Here is a 21,210-nt window from a genome sequence, read left to right on the forward strand (position 1 = left end):
ACAGGGTGGAGTGGGCCTTCTTATGGAAGGCATTGGAGCAGTTTGGGTTGGGGCAGAGTTATATAAATTATATCAAGTTGTTATATGATACCCCAGGGCAAGAATTAAAATAAACAATACTATATCTAGCCAATTTACCCTCACCAGAGACACAAGACAAGGGTGCCCCTGTCACCTTTATTATTTCTTTTATTTATTGAAGGAGGAGAAGAAGGGAAAATTGCATTATATGCGGATGATTTATTATTGTTGGTCAGGGATCCGAAGGCTCATTTAGTTGACATTATACAGGACGTCCAGGATTTTGGTTGTATTTCGGGACTCTCAATCAACTGGAGAAAATCTTCATTATTGATTGTGTAGGTATGGGAGAAAAAGAGGGGGAGAGAGATGGAGGGCAGCGCCTTGTGTAATTCCAATGGGTGGTCTTGTATAGAAGTAATAATAGGTAATGTGCTCACCTGGAGCGATACTTAGTATCGTGCATGTAACCCCTTCCTCGCGGGGTGTTTTTAGCGAAATCCCGGAGTAGCAGCCTGCTGGTGTTCTGGCCGATGTCCTGGCAGGGTCCGTCGGCAATGATACAGGATACGAAGAAACAGGAAAAAAGTGTACACCTTTGGATGCTGGCGCTGCTCAATAGAATAATTTTCTGTCGACACGTTTCAGATGAGGTATCAAGCATTTATTGATACATGCGAACAAAAAGACAGTGAAACAAGACGCGTTTCAGGAGCGAGCCCTCCCTTCTTCAATTGTGAGGAGTATGCTGTCTGGGGGGTAACAGTAAGGGTACTGACTTAATACCCTTGAAAATGGCGCCAAGACCAGGGTCAGGGGGCATATTGGTAAAAAGGTTACATAGCTCATTTGAAAGTGCGGAGGTATGATGGACATTGTGATAATTACTATACACATATACATTGGTCAGTAATTAGATATAATACAAAGAAAAAGAGGAATATTGAGTTGTTTTATACTACTGTGTGTGGCAGTAGTGGTCACCAAAACGAGGCTTGGTTTTGGTTGGAAGTGAGGCTCAGGTGTGTACACAGGTAAATGCTCCAGGGTCTTTGTAAGGACCGCCTTACAGTTCCCTGCAAGAGCGACCAATCGCGGTCCCCGAGTGTAGTGACGTCACTGTTCCTTTCTTCCCCATAGAGAAGCATTAGATGTCTACATCAATCCAAACATATCTTAATTGCCGCCGTCAGCCCATATACAAGATTGGTCCAGCAGACACCTAATGCTTCTCTATGGGGAAGAAAGGAACTGTGACGTCACTACACTCGGGGACCGCGATTGGTCGCTCTTGCAGGGAACTGTAAGGCAGTCCTTACAAATACCCTGGAGCATTTATTTACCTGTGTACACACCTGAGCCTCACTTTCAACCAAAACCAAGCCTCGTTTTGGTGACCACTACTGCCACACACAGTAGTATAAAACAATTCAATATTCCTCTTTTTCTTTGTATTATATTTACATACTGACCAATGTATATGTGTATAGTAATTATCACAATGTCTGTCATACCTCCGCAATTTCAAATGAGCTATGTAACCTTTTTAGCAATATGCCCCCTGACCCCGGTCTTGGCACCATTTTCAAGGGTATTAAGTCAGTACCCTTACTGTTACCCCCCAGACAGCATACTCCTCACAATTGAAAAAGGGAGGGCTCGCTCCCGAAACGCATCGTTTCACTGTCTTTTTGTTCGCATGTATCAATAAATGCTTGATACTTCATCTGAAACGTGTCGACAGAAAATTATTCCATTGAGCAGCGCCAGCATCCAAAGGTGTACACTTTTTTCCTGTTTCTTCGTATCCTTCATTATTGATTGTGGAAGGCATTGGTGAAGAAAGGTTTGGTGAATTAAAAGTAATAAAACATCCAGAGACCATGGAATACTTGGGGACCAGCATTAGTAGTAATCCCAAGGATTATATTAAGTTAAATCTAGCTCCACTGTTGGTAAAAATAAAAAAATTGATATTTAGTTAAAATTACCCCTGGGAATGTCTGATCGAATAGCACTAACCAAAATGGTGGTTCTACCACAACTTTTATACTATTTAACAGCATCCCCGGTAATTATAGGTGAAGTACGGTTTAGAAAAATAGATGGTTTGGTGAATTTTTTTATTTGGGGCAGAAAAAAGGTTAGGATTAGATTAGACACATTCCCTCTGCCTAGAGATGGGGGGGGGGGGGAATTAGGGGTCCCAAACTTTAGATTGTACTACTGGGTGGCCCAGCTATCACAGCTTACGGGTGATCAAGGTCAGTTGATGCATGACCTCTTAAAATTTAAATACAAGGTGAATAGGAAGCACGTGTTTGAAGTACTGGAAAATAATTTGAAATTTAATAAGAAGGATACAATTGAAGCACAGGCAAATTGGGTGTGGAGGAAAGCTAAAAATGTGTTAAACATTGTAGGAAGTGTGAAATTTACTCCACTGTGGGAAAATAACAATTTGAAAGAGATAAGTAAAATTGAGCACTATGGTTTATGGTTAAGAAAGGGGATAGTATATGTTGAGCAAATGTTCAGTGAAGGGAAGCTAAAAAAAATTCGAAGAACTGCGGAGTGAGTTTGGGTAAGAAGATAAATATAAATTTGGCTTCCTCCAACTAGAACATGCAGTAAAATATACTGAGGATATAAGGGTTCTCAGTATCCAGCTGATTGAATTGGTGGACGGGGGTAGGAAACTGGGGCTGTCTGCAGCATATAAAATTCTCTGATTAGGGAAACTAGAGGGGATGAAAGTTAAAAGCAAAACAGAGTGGACAAAAGAAGGAGTGCTTCCATTTGGAAGGGTATGACAGCAAGTGTGGTCCAGATGTCTGAAAATGAAAAACTTCGAACCTCTCAGTTTATGCTATTGCATAGACTATATTATACCCCTATAAGATCTATTCTAATGGAAAATCCGTGCCCATGCGGACTGCCCAAAATGTGGAAATGTTGAAGCGAATCTTTTACATATGTTGTGGGAGTGCCCATATATAAATGATTTCTGGAATGAAATAAAAGAACAGATAAAAACAAAAACAGGTGTTAGTTTGGAGTGGAAACCAGGAGTCTTCCTGTTTGGTCTAATCCCTAACTTACCTATGGTAAAAAAGAAGTTGATCTGAAATGCATTGAGTATAGGGAGGTTGATTATAATGAGGAAATGGATTTCTAATAAAAACCTGAGTAGTTCAGAATGGAAGTTGGAGTTGCAAAGGGTTAAAGGTTTCGAAAAGGTTAAAAGCAAAATGTCAGAAAAAATGTTTGATATATGGAAAAAAAAAGTGGGGAATCTGGGATGCTGACAACTCGGATGTTTCTGGAATTTCTAGGTAATAGAGAGAGATGTGATGGTAAGATGAGATAGTTCCTTTTTTTTTTTTCTTTCCTGCCATGGTGGATGGAGGGAGGGGTGGGTAACTAAAGGACTAAATAAATGCCTATGTATTTGTAATTTGTTGCACTGTATCTGTAAAGAGCTTGTGTTTCTTTTTGTAAGCATTGAATAAAAATAATGAAATAAAAAAATAAAAAAAAATCTGCAGCCCAGAGAATTTGCCCTTGTGAAAAGACACATGAGGGGGCCGCTGGAACTTGGATTTGAAGGTCCTTATCAGGTTCTACTGACTACTCTGGTTTTGGTGAAACTGGAAGGAAAATCAACATGGATACACACTGCAAGAGGATTCCTACACCATGCTCCTGATACATATCAGTTTCTGTATAAGTGGAGTGCAAACCCAGCAACCCAATCAGACTCCACCACACTACTGGACTGACTTGACGATGACCCAAGAGTATTCCACGTTTTGACAACTTTTCCAGTGCCCAAGTGACTACTTTTATATTTGACTACTGTTACAGTGAATTGTCCCGAGGTGCCAAAAGAATGTCTTATGTATGGGGATGACAATTCAATATACACATGTGTGACAGATGACTACAGGGGGAACAACTGTGGATATTGAACCTACTATTTCAGCTTATCTGAACTAAATTGATACATCAGACCCAAACATGACCGAAGGAATTCCCCCCATGAGAACAACCATCCTGTATGCCAATGGTGCAAGTGTATACCCAGCAGAGTAGGGTGAACATAGAAGTCCCACATAAAGGATTAGTCTGACTACAAAGGGGGGCGGTTCACCAGGAGCCGCTCATCTCAAATCAGTGAAGCATCCTATACCAGTTTTTTTTTATTTTTCTCCACCTGAACTTGGGACTATTAGGCATAACGCACCGTAGGGAAAGATGGAAGAAAACAAAGTTCTTAGGGGGGGGGGGGGGGGAATTGTTGGGTTTATAATATATTGATATATATTGATCGCTATATCTATACTCATATGCCTTTGCTGAAATGATAAGAGATGCTATTACAGAAGAACTTTGCTTTCCTTAATTCAAAACATTTCAGCTGCTCTTTGCATGTAATCAAGAACCTTGAGATGGAGATTATGGAGGCAAGAAGTTCAAACATTGAGCTTTGTGGAAAAATGCAGAAATCTCAAGCTAGAGGGCTTGCAAAATAAAGACTTATGCAGTGCCACTCAAAGGACTAATCAGCATATAGAATGATGCATAGTTTTACCTTTCAACCCATATACATCAGAATGCTATCTGCTCGTGACTCTGAATAGAGGCCTTGAGACGCCTCCATGCGGGAGTAGAAAGACTAAACATCTGACGAACAGAGAACTTTTGCCAAGAAATTAATGGACACTAGATATGCCAATATATACGGACACAATATCTGAGCAACCAAACTGTAACATTAATTGTGATGTCATAACTATCCCTCCCTAAACCTCCTTCTTTGCACAATGTAAAAACACACTGTTTTTCCTGAATTAAAAAGAGAACTCCCTGGGATACTGAGGAGAGAACTCATACCAACCTGGCCTGGTGTGAATTTTCTTACGTCGACACTAAGCAAAAATAGTACAGCGGTAGTCACTCACAGATTAAGGCCGCACATTAACTAATCCTTAACACCACCACCGTGCTTCACTATAGAGATGGTATTGGCAGGTGATGAGCTGTTCCTGGTTTCCTGCAGACATGACTCTCAGTATTGAGGCTAGAGTTCAACTTCGTGTTCATCAAACTAGAGAGTCATTAAAGGGGTACTCCAGTGGAATTTTTTATTTATTTTTTTAAATCAACTGATGCCAGAAAATTAAACAGATTTGGAAATTACTTCTATTAAAAAATCTTAATCCTTCCAGTACTTATCAGCTGCTTTATGCTCCACAGGAAGTTCTTTTCTTTTTGAATCTCTTTTCTGTCTGACAACAGTGCTCTATGCTGACACCTCTGTCCATTTCAGGAACTGTCCAGAGCAGGAGAAAATTCCCATAGCAAACCTATCCTGCTGTGGACAGTTCCTGACATGGACAGAGGTGACAGCAGAGAGCACTGTGGTCGACAGAAAATAAATTAAAAAAGAAAAGAACTTCCTGTGGAGCATATAGCAGCTGGTAAGTACTGGAAGGATTAATATTTTTAAATAGAAGTAGTTTACAAATCGGTTTAAACTTTCTGGCACGAGTTGACTAAAAAAAAAAAAATTGTTTTCCACCGGAGTACCCATTTAAAGGGGTTTTCCAGGATTAATTTTTCCTCATTCTTTGAGCTCATGATGCAAAGTTATAATGCTTTGTAATACTGCTATTACCTTTGTGAACTACACCCAGAAGTGCTGTAGTACAAGTCTTATTTTACTGTTGTGTCTGACCTTTTAAAGCACTTAATGCGGCCTGAGACAATATGTTATAAATCACATGGTCTCCAGCTCAGTATTTTACTGCATCATCATTTTATTGAAGCTGCCCTACCCTACATAAACTGGGGACAGGTTTGGTGCTGTTTTTGGAATAAAAGCAGCAATGTATTCTTTGGTCATTCAGCACATAAATCTGTGGTGTAGAGATGTTACTTTCCTCTTCTTAAAATCTGACTTATTTTCTTTACCTCTGCATTTTGTAAACAGGTTTAAGAGCTGTCGAAAGCAGAAATCTAAACCCACCTTACAAACATCAGCATAAAAACAGTAAAACATAAAGTTGCACATTATTTTGCAGAAAAATGCACCCAAAGAATAGGGTGAATACATTGATAAAAGAGGGCCAACGTGTTGTAAACAACTCTTGCAGCTCCCCCCTAGTCCAGTGGTCTCCAGAGTTTTGTAGCCGTTGATTGTCTGGGCATGTCTGAGAGTTGGAGTTTTGCAACATTTGCATGTCCACAATTTTAAGACCACTGCCCTACTGGCAGGCACTACATGCAAACACTATGCCAGTGTCAAAGGGGCACAAATAGGAAGTAGGTCTGCAGGGGACCCTGATAAAACAAAGCTTTTCTGGGCAAACGTTGATACTAAACAAGGATCGGTTCGGACCACAAAAAGGTATAAAATAATAAAAGACGATTATTTAGCATATAAGAATGTGTTTCAAAAGGAAACAACCTTTTTGAAATGCCAAGTAAACATTATTTTAAATATTATTGTGGACCAAATTGGTCCCTGTACTGTACCAGGGTGTGCCCAGCAACATCTCTACTACATGAGTCTTGAGATGATGAGTCCTGAGCCCAATAGTTGAGCGCAACCCCTTCTCCTTTTAGATAATCTGTGCACTGTGGTTTTACACTAGGGAGAGTCCCAATTGTTCTTTTTTCTTCCATGTCTGGGGCACAACTGTCGTAGTGTCTGCCTCTCTGGCAGTTAGGCCACAAATACATTTAATAAAAATCATTGCTTTTAAGTGAACCATATTGAAATATATTGACCTTACCTAAGAGCACACTGTATTCCTGTGTCATCACCATAGGCAGCATACATTAATTCCATTTCATCTGGTTTAAGATCAGTGAAGAGAGTATTATTTTGTAAAGACAGGGCTGTACTGGTACTGTTAAGAAATGTGACTAAAAAACAAAAACCAGATAAAATATATAAATGTACACTTCTGCTATATTATAAAATTGTACATATATAACTACATAGAGGGATATTTATCATTGTTGCTTTGGTAAGAGAGCTTTGTAGTAATTTTTTTTGCTTTGGTTTTGCTTATGTGCGACATTTGTGATATTTATTATACTATGACAGGGGTGATAAAAAAATACACTTTAGAATACCATTTTTTTTTTTTAGCACACACAAGCAAAAACCAATAAATGACTTCAGAACACCACTTTGTGGATAGATATAGATAGATCTAAAAGTAAGCCTTTCTCAAGCATGGTGCAAATGACAATGAGTCAAACTTATATACCGTATTTATCGGCGTATAACACGCACTTTTTAGGCAAAAATTTTTAGCCTAAAGTCTATGTGCGTGTTATACGCCGATACACTCCCAGGAAAGGCAGGGGGAGAGAGGCCGTCGCTGCCCGCTTCTCTCCCCCTGCCTTTCCTGGGGTCTAGAGCCCTGCTGCCGGCCCTTTTCTCCCCCTAGCTATCGGCGCCGCTGCCCGTTCTGTCCCCCTGACTATCGGTACCCGGCTGCCCCATTGCTTCCCCCCATCCCCGGTGGCATAATTACCTGGGTCGGATCCGCGCTGCTGCAGGCCTCCGGCGTGCGTCCCCTGCGTCGTTGCTATGCACGGCGCGGCGCACTGACGTCATGCGCCGCGCCGTGAAGCGCATAGCAACGACGCCGGGGATGCACGCCGGAGGCCTGCAGCAGCGCGGACCCGACCCAGGTAATTATGCCACCGGGGATGGGGGGAAACAACGGGGCAGCGGCGCCGGCAATGGGTGCCGCTGCCCCTTCTCTCCCCCTGGCTGTCGGCGCCGCTTCTCTCCCCCTGGCTATCGGTGCCGGCAATGGGGCGCCGGTACCGATAGTCAGGGGGACAGAACGGGCAGCGGCGCCGATAGCTAGGGGGAGAGAAGGGCCGGCAGCAGGGCTCTAGACCCCAGGAAAGGCAGGGGGAGAGAAGCGGGCAGCGACGGCCTCTCTCCCCCTGCCTTTCCTGGGGGTATATCTGGGTATATACGCGCACAAACGCACACTCATTTTACCATGGATATTTGGGTAAAAAACTTTTTTTACCCAAATATCCTTGGTAAAATGAGGGTGCGTGTTATAGGCCGGTGCGTGGTATACCCCGATAAATACGGTACATAGTGAAGGAACATGATTGGTGAAAATACAAGTGCATTACATTAATCATTAGACATTGTATCCACCCCCAGCCCATGATTGGGTGGATTGGCGGTCATGTGATTCTGGATCTGTCAAAGCATCATTAAATATCTTAAACTCTGTGAATATTAATATAATTACTTTCCCACATGGAGTGGTGAAGTCTGCAGGGATCCGCAATTCTTCTCCAGCCTTCTGATTGTTAATTACTTGTGGCCGTTCCTGTATATCTGTATCGCCATCTCCTCGCTCCTCCGTTTGTAAACAAAGGAGCTGCCGCTGCGCAAACTACACGTGTGCCTCCGTCCAGCCCCGATCTCGTTGTCTCGTCAATATTTAGGGTGCGCATGCGCTGATACTTTGCGCATCAAACACGGCCGTCCTGCAGTGAATACACAGTAGCCACTGACAATATATGCAGCGGCTCTGTGTATTAAGTTCACCAGGGTCCTGGCCAATAACAATTAATATGGGACAAATTGAAAGATGACTATGATATCTAAAAAGGCATATGTAGTAGAAAAGTTTATATTTATTCTTCGTCCGAATTGCGGGAAATTCCATGCGTCTTCTCGCTCCATGTGGGTTAGGTGTGAACAGTGCATCTAAAAACAATAGAAAAATACAAAAAATTAAAATGCGATAAAATCAACGCCTCACATTGTTTGTCATTGTTACAAAAATGATCACGGATTCCTGTATAGATATTAGGAAAGTAAGCAAAACAAAAAGAGAGAAAAGCAACATATAAAAATTAAATGAAACATAGAAAATAAAAAATGTAAAAAAATTATAAAAAAAAATTAAAGAAAATAAAAAGTAGAAAAATATAAAGTATATATAAAATGAGAATACATTTTTTTACATTTTTTATTTTATTTTCTACGTTTCATTTAATTTTTATTTGTTGCTTTCCTCTCTTTTGTTTTGCTTACTTTCCTAATATCTATACATGAATCCGTGATAATTTTTGTAACAATGACAAACAATGTGAGGCGTTGATTTTGTCGCATTTTTATTTTTTGCATACTTCTATTGTTTTTAGATACACTGTTCACACCTAACCCACATGGAGCGAGAAGACGCATGGAATTTCCCGCAATTCGGACGAAGAATAAATATAAACAATCTTTTTTCTACTACATATTAGGGATGTAAGAAAAAAATCGATTCTCGCGATAATCGCGATTTTTCATTTGCCGATACAGAATCGATTCAAAATATTTTTGAATCGATTCTTTTAGGGATGTGGAATTTTTATCTGCGGACGCCCGGAACAGCATGTCCTGTCCTGGGAATCAGGAGATAAAAGTTCCACATTTGTGGAGCCGGGCAGGCCGGATCTGACACGGCTATGGAGCGGGCTCCGACTCGTGCCCACTCCGTACTATGCGACCCCCGGCTGATTTCAGTAGCCGGGGGCCGCCTCTAATAGCCAGCATGCGGCAATCGCCGCGGCTGGCTATTAAAGGAGTATCCGGTGCGCACTTTTCTCATGTTATCCTATATCCTATCCAGGCTGCAAAATAAAACGCACTTTATCTTACCTGCCAACGAGCCCCCGGAGCTCCGGTACAGGTGTTGGGTCCCCGGGCTGTATTCTTCTTACTTCCTGTTAGTCCGGCACGTCATATGGAGCTTCAGCCTATCACCGGCCGCAGCGATGTCCCGCCTCCGCTGGTGATAGGCTGAAGCTCCATGTGACGTGCCGGACTAACAGGAAGTAAGAAGAATACAGCCCGGGGACCGAACACCTGTACCGGAGCTCCGCGGGCTCGTTGGCAGGTAAGAGAAAGTGGGTTTTATTTTATTTTGCAGCCCGGACGGGATAACATGAGAAAAGTGAGCACCGGAGTACTAGATCGCCGCTGTCAAAGCTGACAGCGGCGTCTATTGGGATCTATGAATGCTCCCAGGTGGGCGATATATCGGGATATATCGCGATGTATCGTCACCTAGACGGTATCGCGATATATCGGGATATATCGAATCGCCACACTGGTATCGCGATTCGAATCGAATCGCCAAATTCTTGGCGATTCACACCCCTACTACATATGCCTTTTTAGATATCATAGTTATCTTTCAATTTGTCCCATATTAATCGTTATTGGCCAGGACCCTGGTGAACTTAATACACAGAGCCGCTGCATATATTGTCAGCGGCTACTGTGTATTCACTGCAGGATGGCTGTGTTTGATACGCAAAGTATCAGCGCATGCGCAGCCTAAATATTGACGAGACAACGAGATCGGGGCTGGACGGAGGCACACGTGTAGTTTGCGCAGCCGCAGCTCCTTTGTTTACAAACGGAGGAGCGAGGAGACGGCGAAACAGATATACAGGAATGGCCACAAGTAATTAACAATCAGAAGGCTGGAGAAGAATTGCGGATCCCTGCAAACTTCATCGCTCCATGTGGGAAAGTAATTATATTAATATTCACAGAGTTTAAGATATTTAATAATGTTTTGACAGATCCAGAATCACATGACCGCCAATCCACCCAATCATGGGCTGGGGGTGGATACAATGTCTAATAATTAATGTAATGCACTTGTATTTTCACCAATCATGTTCCTTCACTATGTATATAAGTTTGACTCATTGTCATTTGCACCATGCTTGAGAAAGGCCTACTTTTAGCCGAAACGTTGCTGTTATTGATGCAATAAACACCAGTTTGCTACTATACCGGACCTGGCGATTGTTGCTGTTTCCTTTGGAGAGAGTGTGAAGTGTACCCGTCCTTGGCGTTTGGGTGGATTACGGGCACATACCCAGTGGTCATCCAGTGCTGGCTCCCCCTGTGTTTTTCCTATAGATAGATCTAGATAAACATGTGTGTGTGTATACGTGTTTGTGTGTGTGTGTATGTTCCAGCATCCCGTCCAAACGGCTAAAGATATTAATATGAAACTTGGACACACGTTACTTATATGTCAACAAAAAAACATAGGATAGGTAATTTAACCTTTACTCACCCCCATTTGCCAGGGTCAGGGTTTTTGTTTAAAATTCCATACAATTCTATAGGAAATATATGTTATTGCATAACTTCCAAATGGCTGGAGATATTTTGATAATACTTGGACACACGTTATTTATATGTCCACTAAAAATATAGGATAGTTAATTTAACCCTTAACTACCCCCATTTGTGAGGGTTGGGGTTTTTGATTAAAGTCCCATGCAAATCTACGGGAAATGTATGTTCCGGCACAACTTCTGTATGGCAGGAGATTTTTCAATAATACACATATTACTTATATGTAAAATAAAAATATATGATAGTTTAAGTTAAATTAATCCTTACTTACACCCATATATAAAAGATGGGGTTTTATTTCAAGTCCCATGCAAGTATATGGGACTTCCAGTACCTTACTCCACAAGCTCCACTCTGCATCTCCTGGTGAATGTGTCAATCCGGCTTGCAAGCCACACCCCATCTCACAAAGACATGCCCACTGTTTAAGCCCCACCCTTTTTATTCTCTACCCTTTTTGTGCATCGGTCTGGCTTGCAAATCAAGCCAAGTCCCACAAAGCCACGTCCCCTTCTATTTTCATCTTACAATATCTTCATTAAAAATCAGTCCCACCTGAGAACAGGATATGAGGATGGGATAGGAGGTCGGGATAGGATAGGAGGTCGGGATAGGAGGTCGGGATAGGAGGACGGGATAGGAGGACGGGATAGGAGGACGGGATATGATGACAAAATATGAGGACAAAATATGAAGTCGGAATATGAGGATTGAGGGTCAGGATTTAAAGGACGGCATATGAGGACTTTGTTGCTTTTCCTCCCCCACAAGGATAAGGTAGGAAAAACCGGGTAGCCAGGTACTCAGCTAGTAGATAGATATAGCTAGGTATAGAAATAAATATAAAACTCAATGGGGGAGATTTATCATTATTTGTCTACTGTAGACACAGTTCTACCCCTTTACACTGCTTGTCTAATTTACACTCTTGCTCAGAATTTACTAAGGCTGTGCACTCCTTTGATAAATCTTGTACAAATATAGAAACGCCCCCCCCCCCCTCGCTCTACCATCCTTCTCTACCTCACAGGAAAAGTGGATGTAGGGATCTTGTTCTATTGCTTTGAGGTAGGATTCCATTGAGGGTTTTTGTCCATCAGCAAAAACGCCAGAAAAACTGTCCCAGCTTTTTCCTGTGTTTTGTCAGTTTTTCTTGAGTTTTTGCTGGTGTGTGGAAACAAAAAAAAATGTACTAAACTTTTTGTTGTTTTTTTCTTTGAAATTTAGATGTCAGATTTTGTGGATTGCGACGATGAACAGCGTTTTTTTTTTTATGCCAATAAAAGGGCTAACTAGGGCTGTGGGGGGGGGGGGGGGGGAGTGATTTTTTAATAACATTTTTCTTTTCAGTGTGTTGTGTTTTTTTATAATTGAATTTTCAGGCTTAGTAGTGGAAGGTGTCTTGTAGACAGAACCATTACTAAGCTGGGGCTTAGCATTAGCCCCCAACTCAGCTAGCTCTAACCCCCAATTATTACCCCAGTACCCACCGCCACATGGGTGCCAGGGAGAGCCGGTACCAACAGGCCCGGAGTGTCAAAAATGGCGCTTCTGGGCCTAGGCGGTAACAGACTGGCGTTATTTAGGCTGGGGAGGGCCAGTAACAATTGTCCTCACCCACCCTGGTAACGTCAGGCTGTTGCTGCTTGGTTGGTGTCTGGCTGATACTTAAAAAATGAGGGAAGCACACACTTTTTTAAAATTTATTTATAAAAAAAAAAAAAAAACGCATAGGGCTCCCCTTATTTTTAGTATCAGCCAGATACCAACCAAGCAGCAAAAGCCTGACGTTACCAGGGTGGGCAAGGACCATTGTTACTGGCCCTCCCCAGCCTAAATAACGCCAGTCTTTTACCGCCTAGGCCTGTTGGTACCAGCTCTTCCCAGCACCCATGTGGCGGTGGGTACGGGGTAATAATTGGAGGTTAGCGCTAGCTGATTTTGTGGCTAAAGCTAAGCCCCGGCTTAGTAATGGATTCTGTTTATAAGGCGGCTTCCACTACTAACCCTGAAAAATAAATGATAAAAAACAACAAACATTGACAAAAAAAAATGTATTTAAAAAAAAAATACTCCCCCAGGATGAGGAGATGAGAAGAAAAGTAAAACAAGAAATATGGGTTAATATTGTTTTTGCTATCCCCTGGGAAGAGCGCGCATAATGCAGCGTGTTCCTAAACAGGGAGCCTCCAATTGTTGCTAAACTACAACTCCCATCATGGGGGGCTATAGTTAAGCAACAGCTGGAGTCTCCCTGTTTGGGAACACACTGACAGAAAGGCTCTGTTCCCATTATGCAAAACACATAATGTGAACAGAGATATGTCCCTCTGCCCTTGGACTACTACTCCTATCATGGGACAGAGACTGTCCCATTATGGGAGTAGTTGTAGTACCGCAGCGCTGAGGGATGGCACTTGCACATCCCCCGGCTGCGGGACTTTTAGGACTACTACCCCCATCATGGACCGACTCTGCCCATGATGGGAGTAATAGTCCAGGGGCTGAGGTGCAGGTCGCATCGGGTCATTCTCCAAAGACCCGATGTGATCCGCATTTATTAAGAAAACAAGCCGGCAGTACATGCAGCTAAACTGCACTGCCGCTGGCTTCTATATACACTGTCATAATTCATAATCCCTGCCGGAACACGGGAGCTCTGATTGTTCAATAGCTATCCACCAATCAAAGCTCCCGTTTTCTGTTGGCGGGGATTATGAATTATTACAGTGTATATACAAGCTGGCGGGCAACGCGATGTAGACGCATATAAGGCCGGCTTGTATAGTTAATAAATGCGGATCGCAAACAGATCTCCAGAGAATGATCTGATGCGATCCGCATTTAAATTAAAAAGCCGGCGGTACATGCAGCTACACTGCACTCCTGTGCTCCTATATAAACTGTCATAATTCATAATCCCCGCCACCGGAACACGGGAGCTCTGATTGGTGGATAGATATTGACCAATCAGAGCTCCCCTCTCCGGCGAATATGAATTATTACAGTGTATATAGAAGCCGGAGGCAGCGCAGTGTAGCTGCATGTACCGCTGGCTTTTTAACTTAAATTTGGATCGCAGCAGATCATTATCTGGAGATCTGCTGCGATCTGCATTTATTAACTATACAAACCGGCGGTACATGCGTCTACACTGCACTGCCGTCGGCTTCTATATACACGGTATTAATTTATAATCCCCGCCGGAACACGGAAGCTCTGATTGGTGGATAGCTATTGACCAAGCAGAGCTCCCCTCTCCTGGCGGCAGGGATTATGAATCATGACAGCTGCATATAGAACCCGGTGGCAGCGCAGTGTAGACGCATGTACCGCCGGCTTGTTATCTTAATAAGTGCGGATCGCAGCAGATCTCTGCAGAATGACCCGGTGCGATCTGCACCTTAGCCCCTGGACTATAACTTCCATCATGGACAGAGTCTGTCCATGATGGGAGTAGTAGTCCTAAAAGTCTCGCAGTCGGGGGATGTGCAAGTGCCATCCCTCAGCAGTGCTGCAGTACTACAACTACTCCCATCATGGGACAGGCTCTGTCCCATGATAGGAGTAGTAGTCCAAGGGCAGATCACTCTCCTGCAATCCGCATTTATTAACTATACAAGCTGTCTACACTGCGCTGTCTGCTATATACAGTTCTTATAATTCATAATCTCCGCCGGGAGAGGGGAGCTCTGATAAGTGAATAGCTATTGACCAATCAGAGATCCCGTCGGCAGGGGATTATGAATTATGTATGCAAGAGCCAGTGGCAGCGCAGTGTAGCCGCATGTACCGCCGACTTGTATAGTTAATAAATGCGGTTCGCAGGGGGTCTCTGGGTAATGACCTGCTGCGATCTGCACCTCAGCCCCTGGACTACAAATACCATATTGGGCAAAGTCTGTCCATGATGGGAGTAGCAGTCCTTACTGTGTCAAAATAGACACTTTTGGTATGTGTCCTCTGAGGTGGTGTATATTTGCGCTAGAAAATACAGTTTGCGCATTTTTTTTGCGCAAAAAAAAAAAAAAACGCAATTAGTAAATTTGATTGTACAGTAGAAAGTGCTCTATGGTAAACTTAACCGTAGATAAGAGGATGAAAAATTCTATCAAAATTTGCACACAAAAAAAAAAGACGCAAAAAAACACTTGCGCAAATTTTTGCGCTAAAAAATAGACACAAAACAGCTCTATATGCAATGATAAATTCCATGTTCCAGCACCACTACCAAACAGCTAAAGATTTTTCAATAAAACTTGGTACACATGTTACTTATAGGTGAACTACAAACATAGGATAGATAAATGAACCCTAACCCACCCCCATTTGCGAGGGTCTGGGGTCTTTGTTTAAAGTCCCCTGCAAGTTTATGGGAAATGTTGGTGCAGAATAACTTTCAATCGGCTGGGGATATTTTGATGAAACTTCGTACACGTTACTTTTATGTCAAATAAAAATATAGGATAGTTAAATTAACTCTAACCTACCCCTTTACGTGAAGGATGGGTTTTTTGTCATAAAGGGGTACTCTGCCCCAAGACATCTTATCCCCTATCCAAAGGATAGCGACTAAGAAGTCTGGGGACCCCCGCAATCTCTCCTGCAGCACCCACTTGTCATCAGATGCACAGAGCAAAGATCACGCCGTGTCTGATGACTCAAGATACAGGGACCGGAATATTGTGACGTAACGTACCCCCCCCCCCCCCCCCCCGCTAATGATTCCACGCCCCGCCCCTTCAATGCAATGCAGAGCAGAGCTTGGAGTAAGGTACTGGAAGTTCTATATACTTGTATTACAGCTCCGTCCCCCTCCCATAGGCTTGCATTGAGGGGGGGGGGAGGGTGATGTCACAAGGGGGCAAGCTTTGATGCAAGTAAATGGGACTTACTCCAAGCTCTGCTCTGCATCTTCTGGTGAGTGCATCAGTCCAGCCACACCCAACATTTAAGCCACACTCATTTTATTTTCTACCTTTTTGTGCATTGGTCTGTCTTGCAAGTCATGCACACTTCAACAACAAAAATTCCTCCTTCTATTTTTGGCCTACAATCTCTTCATCACAACTCAGCCCCACCTGACATGAGGACTGGATCAGGACAAACAATGAGGACAGTATATGAGGATGAGATATGAGATCGGGATATAAAGTCTGGATATGAGTTTGGGATATAAGGACGGGATAGGGGGAAAAGTGCTTCCTCCTGTGTTGTATATATACTCAATGTGTGTGTATGTATGTGTGTATGTATGTCCTGGGGAACCTTCACTGTCACTATAGAGTCCTTAAATATCTTGAATATTAAAAATAGGTGTCTGTCTATTACATTACTTAATTCCTCTAGAACAGGACATTCTGGGACTTCCAGTCGTCGTTACACCGACTGCAGCGAATCCACTAACCGGAGGCTGGACGCAGGTCCGTGCCAACCTGTAAGTGCAGTGTGATGTAAAAGGTGGCGAGTGGTGCCGTGCATCAACCTTCTAATAGCTTTTAAAGGGACACGTTCCACACTTATCTTGAGTGAATTGCATAAGAGACTGAGGCCTTTGATTATGGACATTTGATTCCTTATAGGTGGTTTTATTATATTCCATTTCTGTTTTATTCCATTTAACACTTGTGATCATATTTATTTGTAATTTTTTATCATCCTACTACTTCCATAGCAAGGGCCCTGCTTGGATAGTAGCGGATTACGATTATATTTTATTTTATGTATAATAAATATTGTACACTTAATTAGCCATATCTCCGGTCCAGAATACTGATTTACAACTTTTTACTGTGACATTCACACTGGATATCATCCTTTTCTCTCTTTTTATCTATGCATTTTTCACTCTTCATGATCGATCCTTTACTATATTTTTATGATATTTGTTTGGGTGGATGCTTAAGATAATAAGGAATAAGCTAAAAGCATGTGTGAGTGACACAGATCCCATCACAGACGTTCCTAGAAGGTACCTGAAGGGGCGGAGCCATGAAGAGTCAGGGGGAAAGTATTGTCCTATAATCCTCTCTTCTCTGATGACCGTTTATGACTATAGGCGTTTCCATGGACCCCAGGCAGCCATCTTTCCTTTATCCAGAAGTGCAACTATGCCTACCCTTGATAAGATACACAGGTTTCTTATTTGATTAAGTTACCTCCTGTTTAATTATATCATGTAGATGACCAGAACTGGCTTTAAATAATCTCCATATTTAGATGGTAATAGTAGTTTATAAGCCACACCCCATTATACTGCAGATGTACAGGGCATGTCCTATGGGGATCAATGCAATCACATATTGCATACAGCATAGTCTATGGATCTTTCTCTGCTCCACCACATGATAACACAATTCTCATGAGGAAACTTAATTTAAGTTTTCCTATTTATTATACAATATATAGTACTGTGTATTCCTACTAGAGATAGTTGTGGTTAGAACTGGGCGGAGTAATATTCATAACTCCGATTTATATATCTAGAGATTAGATGCTCATTTGATATTACGTAATGTGAGGTTCACTTTGCAGAGTAATACTGATATGATATCTGAACTAACCAACTTTTGTGACTAAGTTTAACTCCTTGGGGACGGAGCCCATTATAACCCTAAGGACGGGAGCATTTTTTTCAATTTTGACCACTGTCACTTTAAGCATTAATAACTCTGGGATGCTTTTACTTTTCATTCTGATTCCGAGATTGTTTTTTCGTGACATATTCTACTTTATGTAAGTGGCAAATTTTTGTCGATACTTGATTAAATTCTTGGTGAAAAATTCCAAAATTTGATGAAAAAAACTTGAAAATTTTGCATTTTTCTAACTTTGAAGCTCTCTGTGAATCAATATACAATTTATTTGGAATGTCTGTTTTCCTTACAAATACAATATGTCTACTTTATATTTTCATCATAAATGTTTTTACTTTTGGAAAACATCAGAGTTTTCAGGGACCAGTTCAGTTTTGAAGTGGATTTGAAGGGCCTTCATATTAGAAATACCCCATAAATGACCCCATTATAAAAACGTTACCCCTCAAAGTATTCAAAATGACATTCAGTAAGTGTGTTAACCCTTTAGGTGTTTCACAGGAATTCAAAATCTTCATTTTTTACACTTGCATTTTCTTGTAGACCCAGTTTTTGAATTTTTTACAAGGGGTAATAGGAGAAAAGCCCCCCAAAACTTGTAACCCAATTTCTCTCGAGTAAGGAAATACCTCATATGTGTATGTCAAGTGTTCGGCAGGCGCAGAAGAGGGCTCAGAAGGGAAGGAGCAACAATGGGATTTTGGAGAGTGAATTTTTCTGAAAGGATTTTAAGGGGCATGTCACATTTAGGAAGCCCCTATGGCGCCAGAACAGCAAAAAAAAAAAAAAAAAAAAAAAATAAACTATACTATACTAATTTGGAAACTACACCCCTCAAGGCATGGAACAAGGGGTCCAGTGAGTCTTAACACCCCACAGGTGTTAGACGAATTTTCGTTAAACTCGGATGTGTAAATGAAAAGTAAATTTTTTTTTCACTAAAGTGCAGTTTTTACCATTTCTACAAAGTGTAATGGGAGAAAATGACCCCCAAATTTGACACCCCATCTCTTCTGAGTATGGAAATACCCCATGTTAGGACCTAAAATGCTCTGCGGTCGAACTACAATGCTCAGAAGAGAAGGAGTCACATTTGGCTTTTGGAAAGCAGATTATGCTGAAATGGTTTTTGGGGGGCATGTCGCATTTAGGAAGCCCCTATGGTGCCAGAACAAAAAAAAAAAAAAAAAAAACACATGGCATACTATTTTGGAAACTACACCCCTCAAGGCACGTAACAAGGGCTCCAGTAAGCCTTAACACCCCACAGGTGATTGACGAACTTTCGTTAACCCCTTAAGGACCGGGGTTTTTTCCGTTTTTGCATTTTCGTTTTTTGCTCCTTGCCTTTAAAAAATCATAACTCTTTCAAATTTGCACCTAAAAATCCATATGATGGCTTATTTTTTGCGCCACCAATTCTACTTTGTAATGACGTCAGTCATTTTGCCCAAAAATCTACAGTGAAGCAGGGAAAAAAATCATTGTGGGAAAAAATTGAAAAAAAAACGCTGTTTTGTAACCTTTGGGGGCTTCCGTTTCTACGTAGTACATTTTTCGGTAAAAATGACACCTGATATTTATTCTGTAGGTCCATACGATTAAAATGATATCCTACTTATATAGGTTTGATTTTGTCGGACTTCTGGAAAAAATCATAACTACATGCAGGAAAATTAATACGTTTAAAATTGTCATCTTCTGACCCCTATAACTTTTTTATTTTTCCATGTATGGGGTGGTATGAGGGCTCATTTTTTGCGCCGTGATCTGAAGTTTTTAACAGTACCATTTTTGCATTGATAGGACTTATTGATCGCTTTTTATTCATTTTTAAATGATATAAAAAGTGACCAAAAATGCACTATTTTGGACTTTGGAATTTTTTTGCGCGCACGCCATTGACCGAGCGGTTTAATTAATTATATATTTTTATAATTCGGACATTTCCGCACGCGGTGATACCATATATGTTTATTTTTATTTACACTGTGTTTTTTTTTTTTTATTGGAAAAGGGGGGTGATTCAAACTTTTAATAGGGGAGGAGTTAAATGATCTTTATTCACTTTTTTTTTTGCAGTGTTATAGGTCCCATAGGGACCTATAACACTGCACACACTGATCTTCTATGTTGATCACTGGTTTCTCATAAGAAACCAGTGATCAACGATTCTGCCGCATGACTGCTCATGCTTGGATCTCAGGCACTGAGCAGTCATTCGGCAATCGGACAGCGAGGAGGCAGGAAGGGGCCCTCCCGCTGTCCTGTCAGCTGTTCGGGATGCCGCGATTAGCCGCGGCTATCCCGAACAGCCCGACTGAGCTAGCCGGAACTTTCACTTTCACTTTTAGCCGCGTGGCTCAGCTCTGAGCGCGCGGCTAAAGGGTTAATAGCGCGCGGCGCTGCGCGCTATTAGAGGCGGGTCCCGGCTTCACTATGACGCCGGGCCCGCCGTGATATGACGCGGGGTTACTGTGCAACCCCGCGTTATATCAGAAGAGCAGGACCAAGGACGTACCGGTACGTCCTTGGTCCTTAACCTCTTAAGGACTCAGCCCATTTTGGCCTTAAGGACTCAGACAATTTAATTTTTACGTTTTCATTTTTTCCTCCTCGCCTTCTAAAAATCATAACTCTTTTATATTTTCATCCACAGACTAGTATGAGGGCTTGTTTTTTGCGCGACCAGTTGTCCTTTGTAATGACATAACTCATTATATCATAAAATGTATGGCACAACCAAAAAACACTATTTTTGTGGGGAAATTAAAACGAAAAACGCAATTTTGCTAATTTTGGAAGGTTTCGTTTTCACGCCGTACAATTTATGGTAAAAATTACGTGTGTTCTTTATTCTGAGGGTCAATACGATTAAAATGATACCCATTATTACATACTTTTATATTATTGTTGCGCTTAAAAAAAATCACAAACTTTTTAACCAAATTAGTACGTTTATAATCCCTTTATTTTGATGACCTATAACTTTTTTATTTTTCCGTATAAGCGGCGGTATGGGGGCTCATTTTTTGCGCCATGATCTGTACTTTTTTTGATACCACATTTGCATATAAAAAACTTTTAATACATTTTTTATAAAAAATTTTTAATAAAATGTATTAAAAAAGTAGGAATTTTTGACTTTTTTTTTTTTTTTCGTTCACGCCGTTAACCGTACGGGATCATTAACATTTTATTTTAATAGTTCGGACATTTACGCACGCGGCGATACCAAATATATGTCTATAAAAAAAATTTTTTACGCTTTTTGGGGGTAAAATAGGAAAAAACTGACGTTTTACTTTTTTATTGGGGAGAGGATTTTTCACTTTTTTTTTACTTTTACATTTTTTTACATTTTTTTTTACACTTGAATAGTCC

The 21,210-nt window shown here is 41.5% G+C and overlaps 1 protein-coding gene across 5 annotated transcripts in view; it reads right to left on the minus strand.

Annotated features, from left to right (window-relative positions):
* BRD9 (bromodomain containing 9) overlaps positions 1 to 21,210 on the minus strand; it is a 284,425-nt gene that overhangs the window by 72,242 nt on the left and 190,973 nt on the right. For 4 of the 5 annotated variants that reach the window (XM_056520202.1, XM_056520201.1, XM_056520200.1 and 1 more), the window contains exon 12: positions 6,822 to 6,954. In XM_056520202.1, the coding sequence (XP_056376177.1) occupies positions 6,822 to 6,954 (133 nt within the window). Of the gene's footprint in view, positions 1 to 6,821; positions 6,955 to 8,366; positions 8,786 to 21,210 lie in introns of those variants that run through there. The other variant, XM_056520203.1, reaches the window with a different exon arrangement.

The sequence above is a fragment of the Hyla sarda genome, chromosome 5 (genome assembly GCF_029499605.1).
Source record: "Hyla sarda isolate aHylSar1 chromosome 5, aHylSar1.hap1, whole genome shotgun sequence".
Taxonomy (NCBI): Eukaryota; Metazoa; Chordata; class Amphibia; order Anura; family Hylidae; genus Hyla; species Hyla sarda.